At 40.4% G+C, this 17,560-nt stretch overlaps 1 protein-coding gene across 1 annotated transcript in view; it reads right to left on the minus strand.

Annotated features, from left to right (window-relative positions):
• The window catches only part of KIAA1549 (KIAA1549 ortholog), a 154,012-nt gene that overhangs the window by 9,666 nt on the left and 126,786 nt on the right, over positions 1-17,560 (minus strand). Inside the window, exons 17-19 of the mRNA XM_068549539.1 lie at positions 13,748-13,794; positions 8,118-8,278; positions 3,003-3,148 (exon numbers count right to left, since the gene is read on the minus strand). Of these exons, the coding sequence (XP_068405640.1) occupies positions 3,003-3,148; positions 8,118-8,278; positions 13,748-13,794 (354 nt within the window). The remainder of the gene's footprint in view (positions 1-3,002; positions 3,149-8,117; positions 8,279-13,747; positions 13,795-17,560) is intronic.

Here is a 17,560-nt window from a genome sequence, read left to right on the forward strand (position 1 = left end):
GTAGACCACTGTTTAGCCTCCATGTATTTGTGTTTTTTACAGTTTTTTCCGTGTAACTGATTTCCAATCTCATAGCATTGTGGTCAGAAAACATGCTTGATATGATTTCAATTTTCTTAAATTTTCCGAGACTTGATTTGTGACTCAAGATGTGATCTATCCTGAGAATGTTCCATGTGCCCTTGAGAAGAAAGTGTATTCTGCCACTTTGGGGTGAAATGTTCTATAAATATCAATTAAATCTATCTGGTCTACTGTGTCATTTAAAGCTTGTGTTTCCTTATTTTCTGTTTGGATGATCCGTCCATTGGTGTTAAGTGGCATGTTAAAGTCCCCTACTATTATTGTGCTACTGTTGGTTTCTCCTTTCATGGTTGTTAGCATTTGCCTTATGTATTGAGGTGCTCCTATATTGGGTGTATAAACGTTTATAATTGTTTTACCTTCTTCTTGGATTGATCCTTTGATCATTATGTAGTGTCCTTCTCTGTCTTGTAATAGTCTTTATTTTAAAGTCTATTTTATCAGATACGAGTATTGCTACTCTAGTTTTCTTTTGATTTCCATTTGCATGGAATACCTTTTTCCATCCCTTCACCTTCAGTCTGTATGCGTCCCTAGGTCTGAAGTGGATCTCTTGTAGACAGCATATATATAGGTCTTGTTTTTGTATCCATTCAGACCCATTTTATATATGGGTCTTGTTTTTGTATCTGTGTCTTTTGGTTGGGGCATTTAATCCATTTACTGTCAAGGTGATATCGATATGTATAATATATGTATATTCTTATTACCATCTTCTTAATTGTTTTGGGTTTGTTTTTGTAGGTCCTTTTCTTCTCATGTTTCCCGCCTAGAGAAGTTTCTTTAGCATTTGTTGTAAAGCTGGTTTGATGGTGCTGAATTCTCTTAGCTTTTGCTTGTCTGAAAAGCTTTTGATTTCTCCATCGAATCTGAATGAGATCCTTGCTGGGTACAGTAATCTTGATTGTAGGTTTTTCTCTTTCATCACTTTAAGTATGTCCTGCCACTCCCTTCTGGCCTGCAGAGTTTCTGCTGAAAAATCAGCTGATAACCTTATGGGGGTTCCTTTATATGTTATTTTTTGTTTTTCCCTTGCTGCTTTTAATATTTTTTCTTTGAATTTAATTTTTGTTAGTTTGATTAATATGTGTCTTGGTGCGTTTTTCCTAGGGTTTATCCTGTATGGGACTCTGTGCTTCCTGGACTTGGGTGACTATTTCCTTCCCCATGTTAGGGAAGTTTCAACTATAATCTCTTCAAACATTTTCTTAGACCCTTTCTTTTTCTCTTCTTCTTCTGGGACCCCTATAATTCGAATGTTGGTGCGTTTAGTGTTGTCCCAGAGGTCTCTGAGAATGTCTTCTTTCCATTCTTTTTTCCTTATTCTGCTCCTCGGCAGTTATTTCCACCATCCTGTCTTCCAGCTCACTTATCCATTCTTCTGCCTCAGTTATTCTGTTATTGATTCCTTCTAATGTATTTTTCCTTTCAGTTATTGTGTTGTTCATCTGTTTGTTTGTTCTTTAGTTCTTCTAGATCTTTGTTAAACATTTCTTGTATTTTCTCAATCCGTGCCTCCATTCTACTTCCGAGATTCTGGATCATCTTTACTGTCATTACTGTGAATTCTTTTTCAGGTAGATTGCCTATTTCCTCTTCATTTATTTGGTCTTGTAGGTTTTTACCTTGCTCCTTCATCTGTGACATATGTTTTTGCTGTCTCATTTTTTTTTCTTTTTTTTAATGAGTGGGATTGTGATCCTGTCTTACTGGTTGTTTGGCCTGAGGCTTCCAACGCTGGAGTTTGTAGGCTATTGGGTAGAGCTGGGTCTTGGTGCTGAGATGAGGACCTCTGTGAGACCTCACTCTAATGAATATTCCCTGGGGTCTGAGGTTCTCTGTTAGTCCAGTGGTTCTGACATGGAGCTCCCACCGCAGGAGCTTCGGCCGGTTCCCCGGCTCATGAACCAAGATCTCACAAGCCACGTGGGGTGGCAAAAAAAAAAAAAGAGAGAGAGAACAATAACAAAGTAAAAAATAAAATTAGACTAGGAAACTAACAGATATGTTAGAAAGAATATAAAACTAAAAATATAGATGAATCAACAACCGGAAGGTACAACGGCACCACAACAGTAAGAAAGAGGAGGAGGGAGAAGAGAAAAAAAAAAAAAGCAAGAAAGGAAAAAAAAAACAAAAACGGGGAAAAGGCCTTGGCTGTGGAGGGTGGGGCCTAAGCAAGGGCTAGGTTTGGGCAGTGGGAAGGGCCTATGCTGAGGACCCACAGGGCTGGAAAAGGCCCTGGGGGCTGTGGGGGGCAGGGCTTAGGCTCAAGGAACAGAAGGGGCCCAGGCGTGCCCCCCAACCCTGGTCTCAGAGGGTGGGGGGCCTCACCTGGGAGCCCAGCAGGCTCCCCATGCCCGAGTGGGCGGGGCAATTGCCCTCTGCTCCTCTCCCGCACCTCCTGGAGGGCCCCTCCCACCTGCCCCTCCTGATCTCCCCAGCCTCAGGGGCACCAATCCTGCCTGGCCTCCACTTCCCCTCCCCCCCTCTGTCCCTCCATGTTCTACCGGTTCACTTGGGGGTTCCTCCCGTCTCCTTGGATGTCAGGGTCCCCCTCCAGCGGCCAGCAGGTGCCCTAGTTGTGGGGAGACGCTAACTTGGTGTCTTCCCACACCACCATGTTGACTCCGCCCTCTTAAGTTATTTTTTAAAACTCACTACTTCAAGCCTGAAAGCTACCTCAAGAAAAATTATATACTTTCCCAAATTTCAATGTCAATACTCTCCCACTCTGGTCAGAGGGAATTTACCATCTACAAACTGCAAGAAAAAACACACTCAAGGGGAAAAAAAAGTGAAGGGAGTTAAAACTTTATGTAGATTTTAAAAAGAGATCCCCCAAGCAGAAGCAGCAGCAGCTACGCTAAGTGATCATGTCTGAATTCTCAACGACGATCCCAACACAAGGTACTCACAGCCTCTCTCCGGCCGGCTTCATCCTCCCCGTACGAAGGCCAGCCTGGTACCCCGTACTGGCTGCCTCTGCCTGGTTGGATTTCCACTGGCTGAGCTCCAATTCTGCTGGCAATTCCCACCTGTGTCAGGTGCTGGATCTGGGAGCCTGGAGGAACACAGTGAGTGGCCCAGTGAACACTGGTAGGGGGGTGAGGCTGCCCAGTAAGACACTTTGGTTCTGACCACAGCACGCCCTGGGGATACGAGCATCGCTCAAACGTGGCACCAATTCTACCTCCAGAGAAGACACTTCCTAAGAAAAACAGACCATGAGTTTCTGGGTTTGCAGGCTTTTACTTCCTTTCAATACAGTGGCTAATAGTGGTGTTCCTATTTTCCCAGCCAGCCATCAAAGGACTGGGAATAAAGGGCATAACAGAGGGCCCTTCCATTCATTTCTGTAGAGGCTACAAATAAGGATGACCTTATCTATTCAGGAAAAAAGGAGTGAAAGGTTTTGGAGCCACAAAGAAGTTGAAACCTGGTTCTTGCTTTATGGCTTTGAGACTCACAAGGAGCTGAAAATACAATATGCTTTTGTTTCCTTAACAGGCAGAGTGTGAATTCGGAATGTTAAAGTACATTTTTGTTACATTCACATTGTTTTCATAACTTTGTCATATGATAATTAAAAATTTAAAGCCACCCACCCAGCCTTCTCATTGAGGTATACTGATAGCAAAGACAGATGATCTCCAGCACTCATTCTACACTCAGACTCGCTATAGCCTTGTGTGGCTGTGAAAGCCAGGCTTTAAACAACGTATTTTTCTCCCCCATCAACTTTGGCATACGGAAATACCCCTTGTCAACAGACGGAGGGAGGAAAAACAGATCTTTAAATACTGTGAAATAAAATACCAATTTCCAAGTGCTCCTAGGATCATCTAATTCATCTGTGATGCTCAGACTGGTCCCACAAAGGTTCAGGGTTTTCACAGAGATAAGGGAGGTGGCCCCCTCCGTCTTCAAGTCCACTCCTACTCTAGTTGCCTAACTAATGGCCTCCGTTAATCAAATACATTTTGAAAAACATACTCTGCAGGAGTGCTTGTCAGTTACTGAAGATTCATAACAGTATTAAAATTATTAGAACTATCAGTACTGTTTACCCAACAGACACTGTTTGAGCAAATCTTGCAAAGAACAGAAATGCAATACAGTGTTCCCCATCACTTATAAAGGTTCAGACAGCTGCACAGGGAGAAAAGCATACCTTTGTGTTAAAATTGTAACAGTAGTTGAGGTCGTAGTTCAGACAGGATTCTGTATCTTGCTTTGTTCACTTAACGAGACAGCACAAGCTCCCCCATGATTCAAGTGGCCCATCACCCGAAGCAAGCCTGGGTTTGCATTGCAGCTCAGCCACTGACAAGTCCCGTGACCTTGGACACCCAGTAATCACTCCAGCTGAGCCTCAATGCCTCACTTTTCAAATGAAGTTAAAAAGCCTGCCTCACAGTGTTATTTCAAGGATTAAAAGAGATAAAATAGGTCAAGTACCAAATGCATAGGAGGCAACCAGGAAATCTTGAATTCCCTTTTTCTGGCTCTATCTGAGCTCCTCATTTTAAATAGCTGTACAGTTTACTACTGATGCCCTTGTAACTGGGTATTGAGGGAGCTCACAGTTGTTTGCTATTCTGAATAATGCTCCAATAAACATCTTTGTACATGTGGTTTTTCTCCAGTATTTTGCACTTCTTCGGTGAGGGGAGCCTATATTCCCAAATTTACCAAATCAAAGGCTCATGAAGATATATTGCCAAGCTGCTTTCCGAAAGTTTAACAATTTACACCATCACCGGAAATAATACAATAGTAATAATAATAATAATGGCAGCTAATATTTATTAAAATTTGTTATATGCCATGCACTATTTTAAGCACTTTACATTTGTTATCTTCTTCAATCATCAAACAACCATAAGAGGTAAGTACTAATGTTATCCCCATTGTACAGATAAAGAAACCGAATGCTAATTTTACCACATCACATTATTATAAAAAACAATTGCATGATTGAAATGGTGGCTCACCATGGTTTTAATTTGCATTTCTTTAATCATTTTCAAAACTGGACATTTTTCACATTTACTTTCATATGATATACACACATTTCTTTTGTGCATTCCTTCTTTCTGTCCTTTGCCTGTTTATCTTTTGCAGTTTGGCCATTTATCAATTTATGAGCCATTCCCTATAATAAGACTACCTCTTGGTCATATCTGCTGTAAATCTTCCTAGGTACTACTTTCCTTTTGCTTTTGGTAATTTTTAGACATATACATATTTGATAATTTTACATAGTCAGAAAAGTAACTTTTCTAGTATATCTTAGTATTTTTTCCATTACAAATTTTTACACAATTTAATCTCTTATGGCAAATTATTAGAAAATAACTTCCTCTTCAAATATTTCATACATATAATTTCTATATTCCTCCAGATTAAAAATGAATATGTCTGAATATTCTGTTTGGTATAAGTGCTATGCAACAAGGTTCAAATACAAAACAATTAATAAGGGAAACAAGACCCACTGCAAAGCACAGCACCTGCAATGTATGGGAAATCCTGTAGGCTATCAGGATACATTCTTTGTTTTGTTGATTGATAGACAATGCAAAATACAAGAACTGCCAAAAAGACCACACTGGATAATTATCCATCAATTATCGCAAATTTGGAATTGGCCTAAACTAGTTACTTGATGACATTATAAAACTGTATATTCTCCAGAAAATGAGAAAATAGCAAAATAAATTATTTAACATGTAATGGCTCCTCTTATTAAAGCATCAGCCTCCAAAAGGAAGGAAATGAACAGGGAAAATAGAAGATGGGCTCTGAGCCCTGGTAATAAAATGCAGTAAGACGGAGTAATAATGAACTTTGAGGACTTTTTAGAGTAGCTGTACAAGAAACAGAAAGAAAAAAAAAAAAAAGAAAGAAATGGAAAGAGCTCAGGATCTTAAAGTACACAGATGTTTTGGGAACACTGAGTGATATGCACAAATCAGTGTTCACAGTATCAACTATTCATGAGATGAAGTTTCATGACATGCAACAGTGATTTGTAATCTGGGGCACAAGATTGGGTCTCAGGCAACCTGGTGGAGGCCGACCAGCCAACTGCCTTGTCAGAATATCAGCTCAGCCATGCTGGGTGCTGTGTGTCAACGACCAGCAGTGTCTCTCATTACGGGTCTGGAAAGGGTCTCTTAGCTGGTCCACTTACGCTTCTGTTGGACTGATTAGGGAAATCAACTATGAGGTCTAGCAGTGTTTGAAAATCTGGGGATTTACAAAGATCTCAGAATGAATCCCTCATAAATGTCAAGCATCTACTGAACTTGATGAGGATTTGTTGTGGGTTCAACTATTATCACAAAATTCCCAGGACACTCTGAGACAAATGTTATTTTTTTCTTTTCTTCTCACTTTCTGAAAATAAATTTATTCCTAATCTGGATATAATTATTGAGGATACTCAATTCAGAAACCATTATACCTTTTTTACCTTACCAAAATTCTAAGGGCTCTTCCTCAAATCTCTACATGCATCTCAAAAACTGACAAAAAAGATTGTTAAAATACTGGTATTTATAGCTCTTTTTCTAAAAAAGCAAAACTGAATATATGAAAAAATTTTAATCCCTAAATCTTAATTTTGGTCTGAAAAAAAAATTCCCTGTGTCTTTACATTGAATATACTAAATATTGTAGTTTTACAAGTAAACCACATTATGTGTAATGTTTCTCAAACAACTAATTAAAATATATTTTAGAATCCTTTAAAAATAAAACATACTTTCTCTCTGGCTTCAAGAGCTCCAGAAATTCGGCACTTTATGTTCTTTCAAGAACATAAACTGAGGGCTTCCCTGGTGGTGCAGTGGTTGAGAATCTGCCTGCCAATGCAGGGGACACGGGTTCGAGCCCTGGTCTGGGAGGATCCCACATGCCGCGGAGCAACTGGGCCCGTGAGCCACAATTACTGAGCCTGCGCGTCTGGAGCCTGTGCTCCGCAATAACAGAGGCCGCGATAGTGAGAGGCCCGCGCACTGCGATGAAGAGTGGCCCCCGCTTGCCACAACTAGAGAAAGCCCTCGCACAGAAACGAAGACCCAACACAGCCATAAAAAAAAAAAAAAAAAAAAAGAACATAAACTGAGAACTTTTATTTCCTATGTGGAGATAATCTGGTATAGATTTTTATTTGAATTCCAACAGGTAATTAAAGCAAACCTAAATACTAAAAGTAAAGAAAAGCAGTGTGCAAAGACTTAAAAGTTTAGTAATGTATTAGAAGACAACTTCAGAAAATGTGACCTTTCACTGCTGAATTACCAAGTAAAGAACTGCACTGGTTACTCACAAATGACACTAAGATTGTTCTTTTAATGACTTGAAAGAAGAGGTGGAAAAAAACCTAGAACAGTTCCATGTGGCCACCAGCTTCCCCAGGCCCTCCACTGCTGACTCTGCCCATGTGTGACAGCAGGGAAGGGACAGGCATAGAGGCATGGGAAAATGACAAGGACATTTTAGAATGAGAAAAAGATGATTATTAATAAAGGTAGAAGGGAAAAAATGAGGGAGGTAAGGCTCGAGGAGAAAACAGTGGTTATACCCTCCGAGAAATGACCAAATAAAACACAAATCTCCCTCTGGTCACTTTCCATCAACTTTTAGGTTACAAACTGGAAAAGTGCCTTCTTTAAAATAAATGCTTGTTTTCGTGCCACTGCAAGCACTCAGAAATAGGTCTTTCAGTTCACTGTAAGACTTCAGAAACGTTTTCCCTGGAAGAGGTGTGGGTGTGAATTCCATGTGAAGGGACTGTTTTCGAGACAACTTACTCAGGAACAAATCAGAGGCTGTCAGTCTTGGGATCTCAGCCACTCTCTCCTTTCCTACCTCCCCAGCCCTACATCTTCACCGGGATCCGAGGGGACACGGCTCTTACCGGCGGAAGGGGCCAGTAACGGGATGCTGATACTCTGGGAAGTCGAAAATGATCTCTGCAGAAGTTAGCTAAAAGGAAACGCAAGGTAAATAGCCACATGTACCTGTGGTGCCCCCGACAGGCCGAGGCCGGGCCACCGATGGCACCTCCTCAGAGTAGATCCCTCGGGCAGCAAACGAGGTGGCTTCGGACGAGGCCTGGGGCTGCTGGGGCTCGGCAGGCACCAGCTCCGCAGACTGCAGCAAACCGGGGCCAAAACCTGGTCTGAAAGCGAAGCGCACCGAAGCGTCAGGACCACACTTGCCTGACTCTGGCACTTTATTAGGTCCACCCTCAGCCCTTAAGGAAAAATAAGACCTATTTGTCTGTTGGCTTATTATCCATCTCCTCTCCCAGAACACAGGCTCCCTGAGGGCAGGGACTCTATTTGCTCACTGACAAATCTCCAGTGCTATGAAAAGTATATATACCATCCAGTATACACGCTGGAACACAGCTGATGCTTGTCCAATCTGCTGGATGACAGAAGAAGAAATGCTCTAGTTTACAGACCCAAAGAGGGTGTGGCTCAAGCTCCGGGGCCCGTTCACCTCCAGCGCCCAACTAAAGGGGTGGTTCTCAACCTTGGCTGCACGGTAGCGTCACCTGGGGAGCCCATGCTGCACCCGAGACCAATGAAAACAGACTCTTTAGACGTGGGACCCGACACTGGTAGTTTTTCAAGCTCCAATGATGATCCTCGGCTTCATCAAGGCTAATAAAAACCAGTGCTCGAAAGCAGTGGTTCTCAAACTATTTAGTTCTAGGGCCCGTTTGCACTCATAAAAATGAGGGCTCCCAAGAGCTTTTGTTTATGTGGACCGTATCAACAGAGAGTTTTCATGTTGAAAATTAAAACTGAAAAAATGAAAAATTCACTTAAAAATAACAATATTAAACCTATTACATGTCAACATTTTTCATAAAATTAACTATATTTTCCAACCACCCCCCAAAAAAAATTAAATGAGAAGAATTCTACATTTTAAAAAAATGTCCTTAAGAGAAGACATCTGGATTCTCATATACTTTGTATTCAATCAGTTGCCATCAGTTATTTTAAGAAGAAAAGCTCACCTCACATAAATATGTAGTTGGGAAAAGGAGGAAGATGTTAATAGCCTTTCCGGATAATATTCAAGTAGTATTTCGGTTAAATATTCTTCTTTGAAACCACACCAGAACTCAACAATACTTCCTTAAGGGTGAGTGGTAATACAGACTCTGAAACAGTATCAATGAGCTTTTCATCTCTGCTACATTAAAACCACTGGTCCTTCTTGCACTCTGAATAGACCTATGCATGGTTTTATGACATTGGTCATTTGGAAAATATTGGTTCAATGAGTCATGCAGACTTTTATTTTACTGACACATTTTATTTTACAGTCACCCCAAATCACATTCATTAATATCACCATTGAGCTCATCAGAGAAGGCTTTAAGTACTAGGAAGCTGTCAATTGCACGGTGGCAGACAAGTTTCCAAAATTCTAATTTTCACCTGAAAGCTCAATTTTATTATCGGCAACAAATGCTGTCAGTTGTTTTCCTTGAAGTGACAGGTTCTTTTTCGAGGCCAAACACCCAAGTCTGCTGGCTGTTTGTTCAAGGAAAAACACGGCACCAGTTAGTTCAATTCTCAACTCAAACAACTGAACAAGTGCCTTTCTTCAAAAGGCCATATTCAGCAGAAGTGCTTTATATGCATCTCTTCTTTTGTCACCCAGACTGTCAGAGACTCAAGGGTCTAGGTTTAATAAAATTAATTTTTACTACTTCATCAATGACATACTAACATAAAACTGGCATTTAAAAAAAAGCTGTGGGCTTCCCTGGTGGCGCAGTGGTTGAGAATCTGCCTGCCAATGCAGGGGACACGGGTTCGAGCCCTGGTCTGGGAAGATCCCACATGCCGCGGAGCAACTAGGCCCGTGAGCCACAACTACTGAGCCTGCGCGTCTGGAGCCTGTGCTCCGCAACAAGAGAGGCCGCGATAATGAGAGGCCCGCGCACCGCGATGAAGAGTGGCCCCCGCTTGCCACAACTAGAGAAAGCCCTCACACAGAAACGAAGACCCAACACAGCCAAAAATAAATACATAAATAAATAAATTAAAAAAAAAAAAAAAAGCTGTGATTGCCCAGCAGTGAAGAATACTGGAGCGAGTCCTTCAACAGCTGGGTGCCACCGTCTGGATTCATGCTAAGGCACCACAGTTTCACCCACCATTGCTTTCGCACCTTGGTGCAAGGGTCAGCAGAATGAGAGAAGTCAGATAACAACTTAATATTATATAAAAATAGTTTTGACCTGACAGACCTCCCTGAACGGGTCTCAAGGACCTTCTAGGGATCTAAGGATCTCACCCTGAGAACCACTCTTCTAAAGAAATTTAAGAATTAAAAAAAAGATGATAATTTAATTACAGTTTCTTGCAAATGACAGTTAACTAGTAATTAATAGATCATACCTGTTCGATGAGAAAGTACACCAACTTGCCCTTATTCTATACTGTCATTTCTGGAGTACAGCTCATAAACTGAAACTCAGTCTACCTATATTAATCTCTTTAAATAACTGCTGCTGTTTTAGATTGACCTCGGAAACAGATGTCTGACCTCTCTGGCCTTACATATCTAAGAGCTTAGCCAATGCACACTCCTTCTTCCAGATCTGTAAACTGGAGCTCATCTAACCTAATCATAACCTCTGGACCATCCACCCAGGAACTATCTCTTGCCCTTTACTTAATTATTTCTGCTTTACCCAGTCACTTAGCACCCTCCTGCCTACATTTGCATCCTTTTAATCCTAAATTGTGTGCTCAGATAGTCCAGTGCACTCCAAATACTCTAGAATCTTTTATCTTGGGTGACCGTAAAATTTATCATCCAAACCAGAACACTTTTGAGAGTGAAATTCATTAATAATTATGCTGAACAACAGGTGTAAATTAGGACTGAACTGGGCAAATCAGATCACCTGGTCCCCCTATCATTAGCTTCTGCCCAGGATCACCTAGTCTCCACCTGTTCCCTTTACTTTGTTGCTTTTGGACCACAAAGCACTGCCTTGGTGGGGGAGGAGGGTTGGGGAAAAATAAAAGAAACCCTGCTGAAAATGAGGGCAAATAAAGAAAAATAAAGAAAGAGTGGGTTTCCCTGGGGGCGCAGTGGTTAAGAACCCGCCTGCCAATGCAGGGGATACGGGTTTGAGCCCTGGTCTGGGAAGATCCCACATGCCGCGGAGCAGCTAAGCCCGTGCGCTGCAACTACTGAGCCTGCACTCTAGAGTCCGTGAGCCACAACTACTGAGCCCACGTGCCACAACTACTGAAGCCCACACACCTAGAGCCCGTGCTCCACAACAAGAGAAGCCACCGCAGTGAGAAGCCGCACACCGCAAGGAAGAGTAGCCCCCGCTCGCCACAACTAGAGAAAGCCCGCATGCAGCAACAAAGACCCAATGCAACCAAAAATAAATAAATAATAAATTTTTAAAAAAAGAAAAAGTAAGGAGGAAGCAGATAACATTCCTACTTCTGTGTGACTTCCGATCATTAAAGGGATAGTTGAATATAATTTCTGAGACTCTGTTTATCTACAGTTCCTTCATTGAAATAAATCAACTGTCTATTCACATGTGGGTCTGAATTACCAACCCTCTCTTCTGTTCTAATGGTCCATTTGTCTTGCTTTATAACAATACCACACTCTTTATTCCTTGACAGTAATTTATAACATTTAGAACAGTGCTAACATCTTATTCTTCTTTCTCAAAGTGTCTTGGCTGTTCTTGGCCCTTTGCATTTCCACATACATTTCAGAGTGAGTTTGTCAATTTCCACGTATTAAAAAACCCAACAAACTATTGGGATTTTGAATGGGACTGCAATAAATCTATAGATCACTTGGGGAGAACTGACATTTAAAAAATATTGAGTTGCACAATCCATGAATATCTTTCTTTAGAAGGCTTGAATATCTTCAGTTAGATTTATCCTGAGGTATTTTATATTTTTGAATGCTATTTTATATAGTATCTTTAAAATTTTTTATTTTCTGTAATTGCTCATAAACAGAACAGATTTTTGTATACCGGTCTTATAATGCTGTATGCTGATTTTTGTAATCTTCGTATCCATCTACCTTGTAATTTAACTATCTTGCTATTTAGCCATCTTGCTAAAGTCGCTTACTTCTAACAATTCATGTGTTGACATTTTAGTTTTTTCCACTACAAAATTATATCATCTGTGAATAATAACAGTATTATTTCTCTCTTTGAATTCCTTAATCCTTTTGTTTCTTTTTCTTGCCTTATTATACTGGCTAGGACCCCAGAGGGCAATGCTGAATAGAAGTAATGCAAGCAGGCGTCTTTGTCTTGCTCTTGCTCTCAAGGGGAAAGCTTTTAACATTTCACCATTAAGCAATATTTGCCAAGATACCTTTTTATCAGATTACTATCAGTCTGCTTCTATCCTGTGTTTGCTAAGGTTTTTACCATGTATGGATGTTGAACTTTATCAAATGTTGTATCTATTGAAATGAGAACATTTTCCTCCTTTATTCACTGCAAAGTGGAGAATTACAATGATTTTTAAAAATTTTAAATTACTCTTGCACTGCTGGAAAAAAATCCAATTTGATTATGATATGATAGATATCCTATTGATTTTATTGCTGGATATACTTGCTAATATGTAGTTTCAAATTTTTGGCATCTATGTTCAGGAGTGAAACTGGCCCTTAATGTTTCCTTTCTTGCAATGTCCTTGTCCTTCTTGTCTTTGGTATCAAGGTTATGCTGGTCTCATAAAATGAGGTGAGGAGTGTTTTCTCTTTTCTGTTCTTTAGAAGAGTTTGTATGACATTGGTATCTTTAATTCCTTCAGTGTTTGGTAGAATTCACTGTTGAAGCCACCTGGCCCGGAAGTTTCCTTTGTGGGAAGAATTTTAATAATGACTTTAAACTCAATAGTTATAGGACTATTCAGGTTTTCTCTTTCTAGGAATTTTTCAAAGAACTAACTTTCAGCTTTGTTGATCTTCTCTAGTATGGTATTTGTTTTCTACTTCATTAATTTCTATTCTTATTTTTATTATTTCCTTCCTTCTACTTCCCTAGGTTTATTAGATCTTTTTTTAACATTGAGACAGACACTTAGATTATTGATTTTCAGCCATTTTTCTTTTCAAATATATTTTGAGTCTTTCAAGGCATCAAAGTGCCCCACTAACATGGCTTTAGATGTACCACACAACTTTCAATATGGTGCATTTTCAAGACTCCAAGCCTCATGAGCCTGTCAAAAGTTTTGCTCAGCTTCTCAGTCACCTCCTCTGGAATCAGCAGGTATCCGTGGGAGAAAGGCAGGGCTCATCTCTCTGGATTTGCTGGATCTTGGCCCCATACTGCTTCACTGCCCTGTTAGCCACCTGGTTTTTTGTTTTTATTTTTTAAATCTTGTCTAGCTTTTCCACTTATCATCAGCAAATTATCTAGTCTGTCACTACTGGAAGCAGGACTTAAATTCCAACTTTTTTCCTCCTCTTCTGGTTAGATCAAGATAACACACAACTCAAGAGTTTTTCATCTGCTCATATTAGCTAAAAGAAACAAATTTGCAAAATTTAAGAAACAGCGTATGTGAGAAAGTCCTGATACATTTTCTCCTGAAAACCTTACCTTGGTAATGGGCCTGATGGGGGAGCCATTCCATAGTCTTCATATCTCTGGAAGAAATTCAAAAGAAGATGAAGATTAACATTCAATACTTATTATAAAGTGACAACAGCAAACTTACAAATTTAGATTTGCAGGATCAACTTCCAAGAGAATTATTTTCTCATAAAAAGTTAGCATGCTATCAGGGCATTCTGCCATCAAGTAATGCGAGAAGTTTCAGTTTGGGGAACTGGGCTAATAAACACACAACTAGTTTCTAGACCTTTCTTTCTTTTGTGAAAATATTAATAACAGACAGGGTTTCTGCACCTGCTCTTCTTTGTAGGCTTATCCTCTACAAACCTGTATCTTCTGCTAAAAAGGTGGGCCTTAAATGGCCACATTTAGTACAAATGACTCTATCGACATGGGCCACAACGGTCACCAGATCTAGTGGGTGCCCAATAGCAATTCAAATACACTCAAGAAACTAAACAATGCAAATGCTGTACCATGTTGTAGAATGCTATAAAAAGAGAAAGAATATAAAGAGAACCATAAGTTAGACCCTAAAAGGTGAAGTGAACACCTTCAGTTTCTGACAGTTTTCTAGTACCAAGGAGGCCCAGCCAATACTCCCTGCCCTTAAATTCCATAAGGTGTCCGTGTATCCTTCAATCAACTCTTTTTACTTGAACTAACGTGCACTAACCAAGTGCTCTTTGACTGAAACAAGATGGCACCAGAATTTTTTTTTTTTTTTTGGCTGCGTCGGGTCTTCGTTGTTGTGCGCAGGCTTTCTCTAGTTGCGGCGAGCAGGGGGTACTCTTCGTTGCGGTGCTCGGACTTCTCATTGCGGTGGCTTCTCTTGCTGCAGAGCACAGGCTCTAGGCACGCAGGCTTCAGTAGTTGTAGCACACGGTCTCAGTAGTTGCGGCACGTGGGCCCTAGGGCACATGGGCTTCAGTAGTTGTGGCGTGTGGGCTCAGTAGTTGTGGCTCTTGGGCTCTAGAGCGCAGGCTCAGTAGTTGTGGCGCCCGGGCTTAGTTGCTCTGTGGCAGGTGGGATCTTCCCCGACCAGGGATTGAACCCGTGTCCCCTGCATCGGCAGGCAGATTCTTAACCACTGTGCCACCAAGGAAGTCTCCCAGATTTAAAGAAACCTAGACCTATATTGCATTCCTCATGAAATCAACATATCTTAACCCTAGCATACGTGGGACTCGGATTTTAACACTTCTTTTCAACAACTATGAATCATTATTTTGGAATCAGGTATTTTAGCAGGATAGAAACTCTGGACAGCATCCATCCAACTCCAGTCAGTTTAAACCAATAGGTTGTCCAGGATCAGGAGCTCCAAGTTAAGTTAGTAAGTCAGCATTGCTTCTGGACCTGCTCTAATATTAGATCTTTATTTTTCTAAGCTGACATTTACTGAATTATTATTTTGTTATTCACTATATGAACACTAACTCAGGCCCACAGCAACACAAAAAAGTGCTGACTATCTCTGTTTACAGATGAAACCAACACACAAGGGAGTTAAACAATTTCCTCCTAATTTATCTTTCTGACATGCTTTTAACCACTGGGCTGCACCACCCATAATTCCTAAAACCAGACTTTCCCTCTTGAATAAATCACTACTTTGCGGGGTTTTGGGGGGAGTAGGAGCTTTGGAGTCAGACACACTGACCAAACTACTCCACTTCCCTTGGTATATTTCCTTAGGCCAAGAAGTAGGGAACAATCTCTGTACCTCACAGAGTTCTGAAGGGATTATTAGACATGAAACTGTGCTCAAATTACTTCACCTCTGACCCTCACTGCTTCCCTTCCCTTGGCAAAGGGAGAGAGATTAGAACCCTGTAGAGTTCCTCAATTGAGGTAAAAAAGCCAAAGGGGATTATGGAAGAAGAGAGAAATAGGACGAAAAGGAGTGTCAATTCCTTTTCCAAATAATTAAATAGAAATCTGAGACTGCATAAAGATTATTTACAGTGGCCCTTGTGCTTTCAGCACAGTTTGGACTTTTTAAACATAGCCACATGCAAAATAAAACCAAAAACAAGGATCAAGGCTTAACAGTTTACCTATCAGGATTTCAAAAGATCTAATAAGTGATAAACTAAAGAAAATCAATGCAAAGTAGCTATCTACTCTTTAACTGTTTTATTATTGTAGTGCTAGCCATTTCCAATCTATTGTAGTCAGAAAAAGGATACTATTTTTCTAGAGACTACATGCCCCCAGTGAAAAGGTTTTAAAAAAAATCGCAGACAGATGGCAGGCATTTCCTTTAAGTGGGTCACACGTGTAAAAAAGTTTGGAGGACAAAAGAGAACTTCACGGTTTCAATCAGCTAGGTGAATAAAAATCCCATTTTAATGCATCCTTTCTTTCTATACAGTATAAAACAAGCCAACAGAGCAAGAAAGGCAAGTGGTGAGTGGAGTCTGGAGGGGCCTGAGGTAAAGCAATCAGACGGTAAGGTCTGCTCGTAAAATATCTTAGCTCGGGTATTCACACCTGCTACTTAGAGGACAACTCCACGGAGGTTAACTTTACTCAGGAAAGCAGAAATACCACCTATTAAGTGGCCTGACTCACCAACGTATAACTAACATCTTTACGCTGGCAAAAAAGAAATAAAAATGTCATCAGATGGTAAATAAAGGTTCATGGGGTAACTGAAGGCACCCTGAAATCCACATTCCTGTGGTTTTTTACCGTAGTCAGCAGGAGCAAATAAAAGGTGATCAGGTTCCTCCTGGCAACAAACAGTAACTTTACAACCAATTTATAAACACGTTGAAGTTACATTAGATATGCCCAAATAAAACCAATGATTCTGGTTTTCCACTAGATTAAATTGCTACCACTCCCATCAAAATATGAAGGGTAACATCAAAAAGTTCATATCAAAACCACTCGATAAGAGTATTTATAAAAATCTTGCTATGGGTCTGAGTTCTTGGTTAAGATGGAGGAGTAAGGCATTATCACGGAATCGTTAATCTGCAACACGCATGAACAATGAGGAAAGAATAAAAATAGTAATACAAATCTGTCAAAAATTACCGCTCCACTTGATCAGCAGATACCAAACAAGTAAACAAATGGGTAAAATATGCCATAAACTGAGAAAAGCAGTGGCCAAGGAGGGGAAAGAAAGATTCGGGTAGCACAATGTGGCCCCTAACTTAGTAAGAATAGCCATTCCTCTTTTTAACTTCAAAGATGTGGTAATAAAACAAAAAAATGGGAGACCACAGAACTATGGAAATAATGTGAGGACCAAAACAATGCCAGTATGACTTTAAGAAATCAACTAATGGGGAAAAGAATAGATATGGTTTAAAAGCAAATCAATGCCACAGAGAAAAGGCCCATGATAACCATAATCGAAGGCAGAGAAAAAAGAACAAAGTAGCCAAAGCAGTTAGAGATAAATGATAGATACAGAAAAGAGACAAAGATGAGCCAACATAAAAATAATTGGTACCTTCAACTCCAATAAATAGAACAGAGTAAGACAATTACTTCAGAAATAAAATAAAAGAAAGTTTCCCTGAGGTGAATGAAAGAATTGAATCCAAAGATAAAATGGACGTTGGTTATTCAGGGCGGAAAATGATTCAGAAAAACTGGTTGAATGCCAAGAACTATTTACGCTTCCTAGAGGACAGGACATATACATCTTCTATCAGAAAGGGAGAAATTAAGATGGGCACAAATTTCTGCGCTGAACAATTCAAGGATCAAAGAGAAGCAACAGGTAGATGCCAGCAGCGAACAAGTTCAGGTCGGGAAGTGAGATGAGGGCTCTCC

This window comes from Eschrichtius robustus, chromosome 8 (assembly GCF_028021215.1).
Source record: "Eschrichtius robustus isolate mEscRob2 chromosome 8, mEscRob2.pri, whole genome shotgun sequence".
Taxonomy (NCBI): domain Eukaryota; kingdom Metazoa; phylum Chordata; class Mammalia; order Artiodactyla; family Eschrichtiidae; genus Eschrichtius; species Eschrichtius robustus.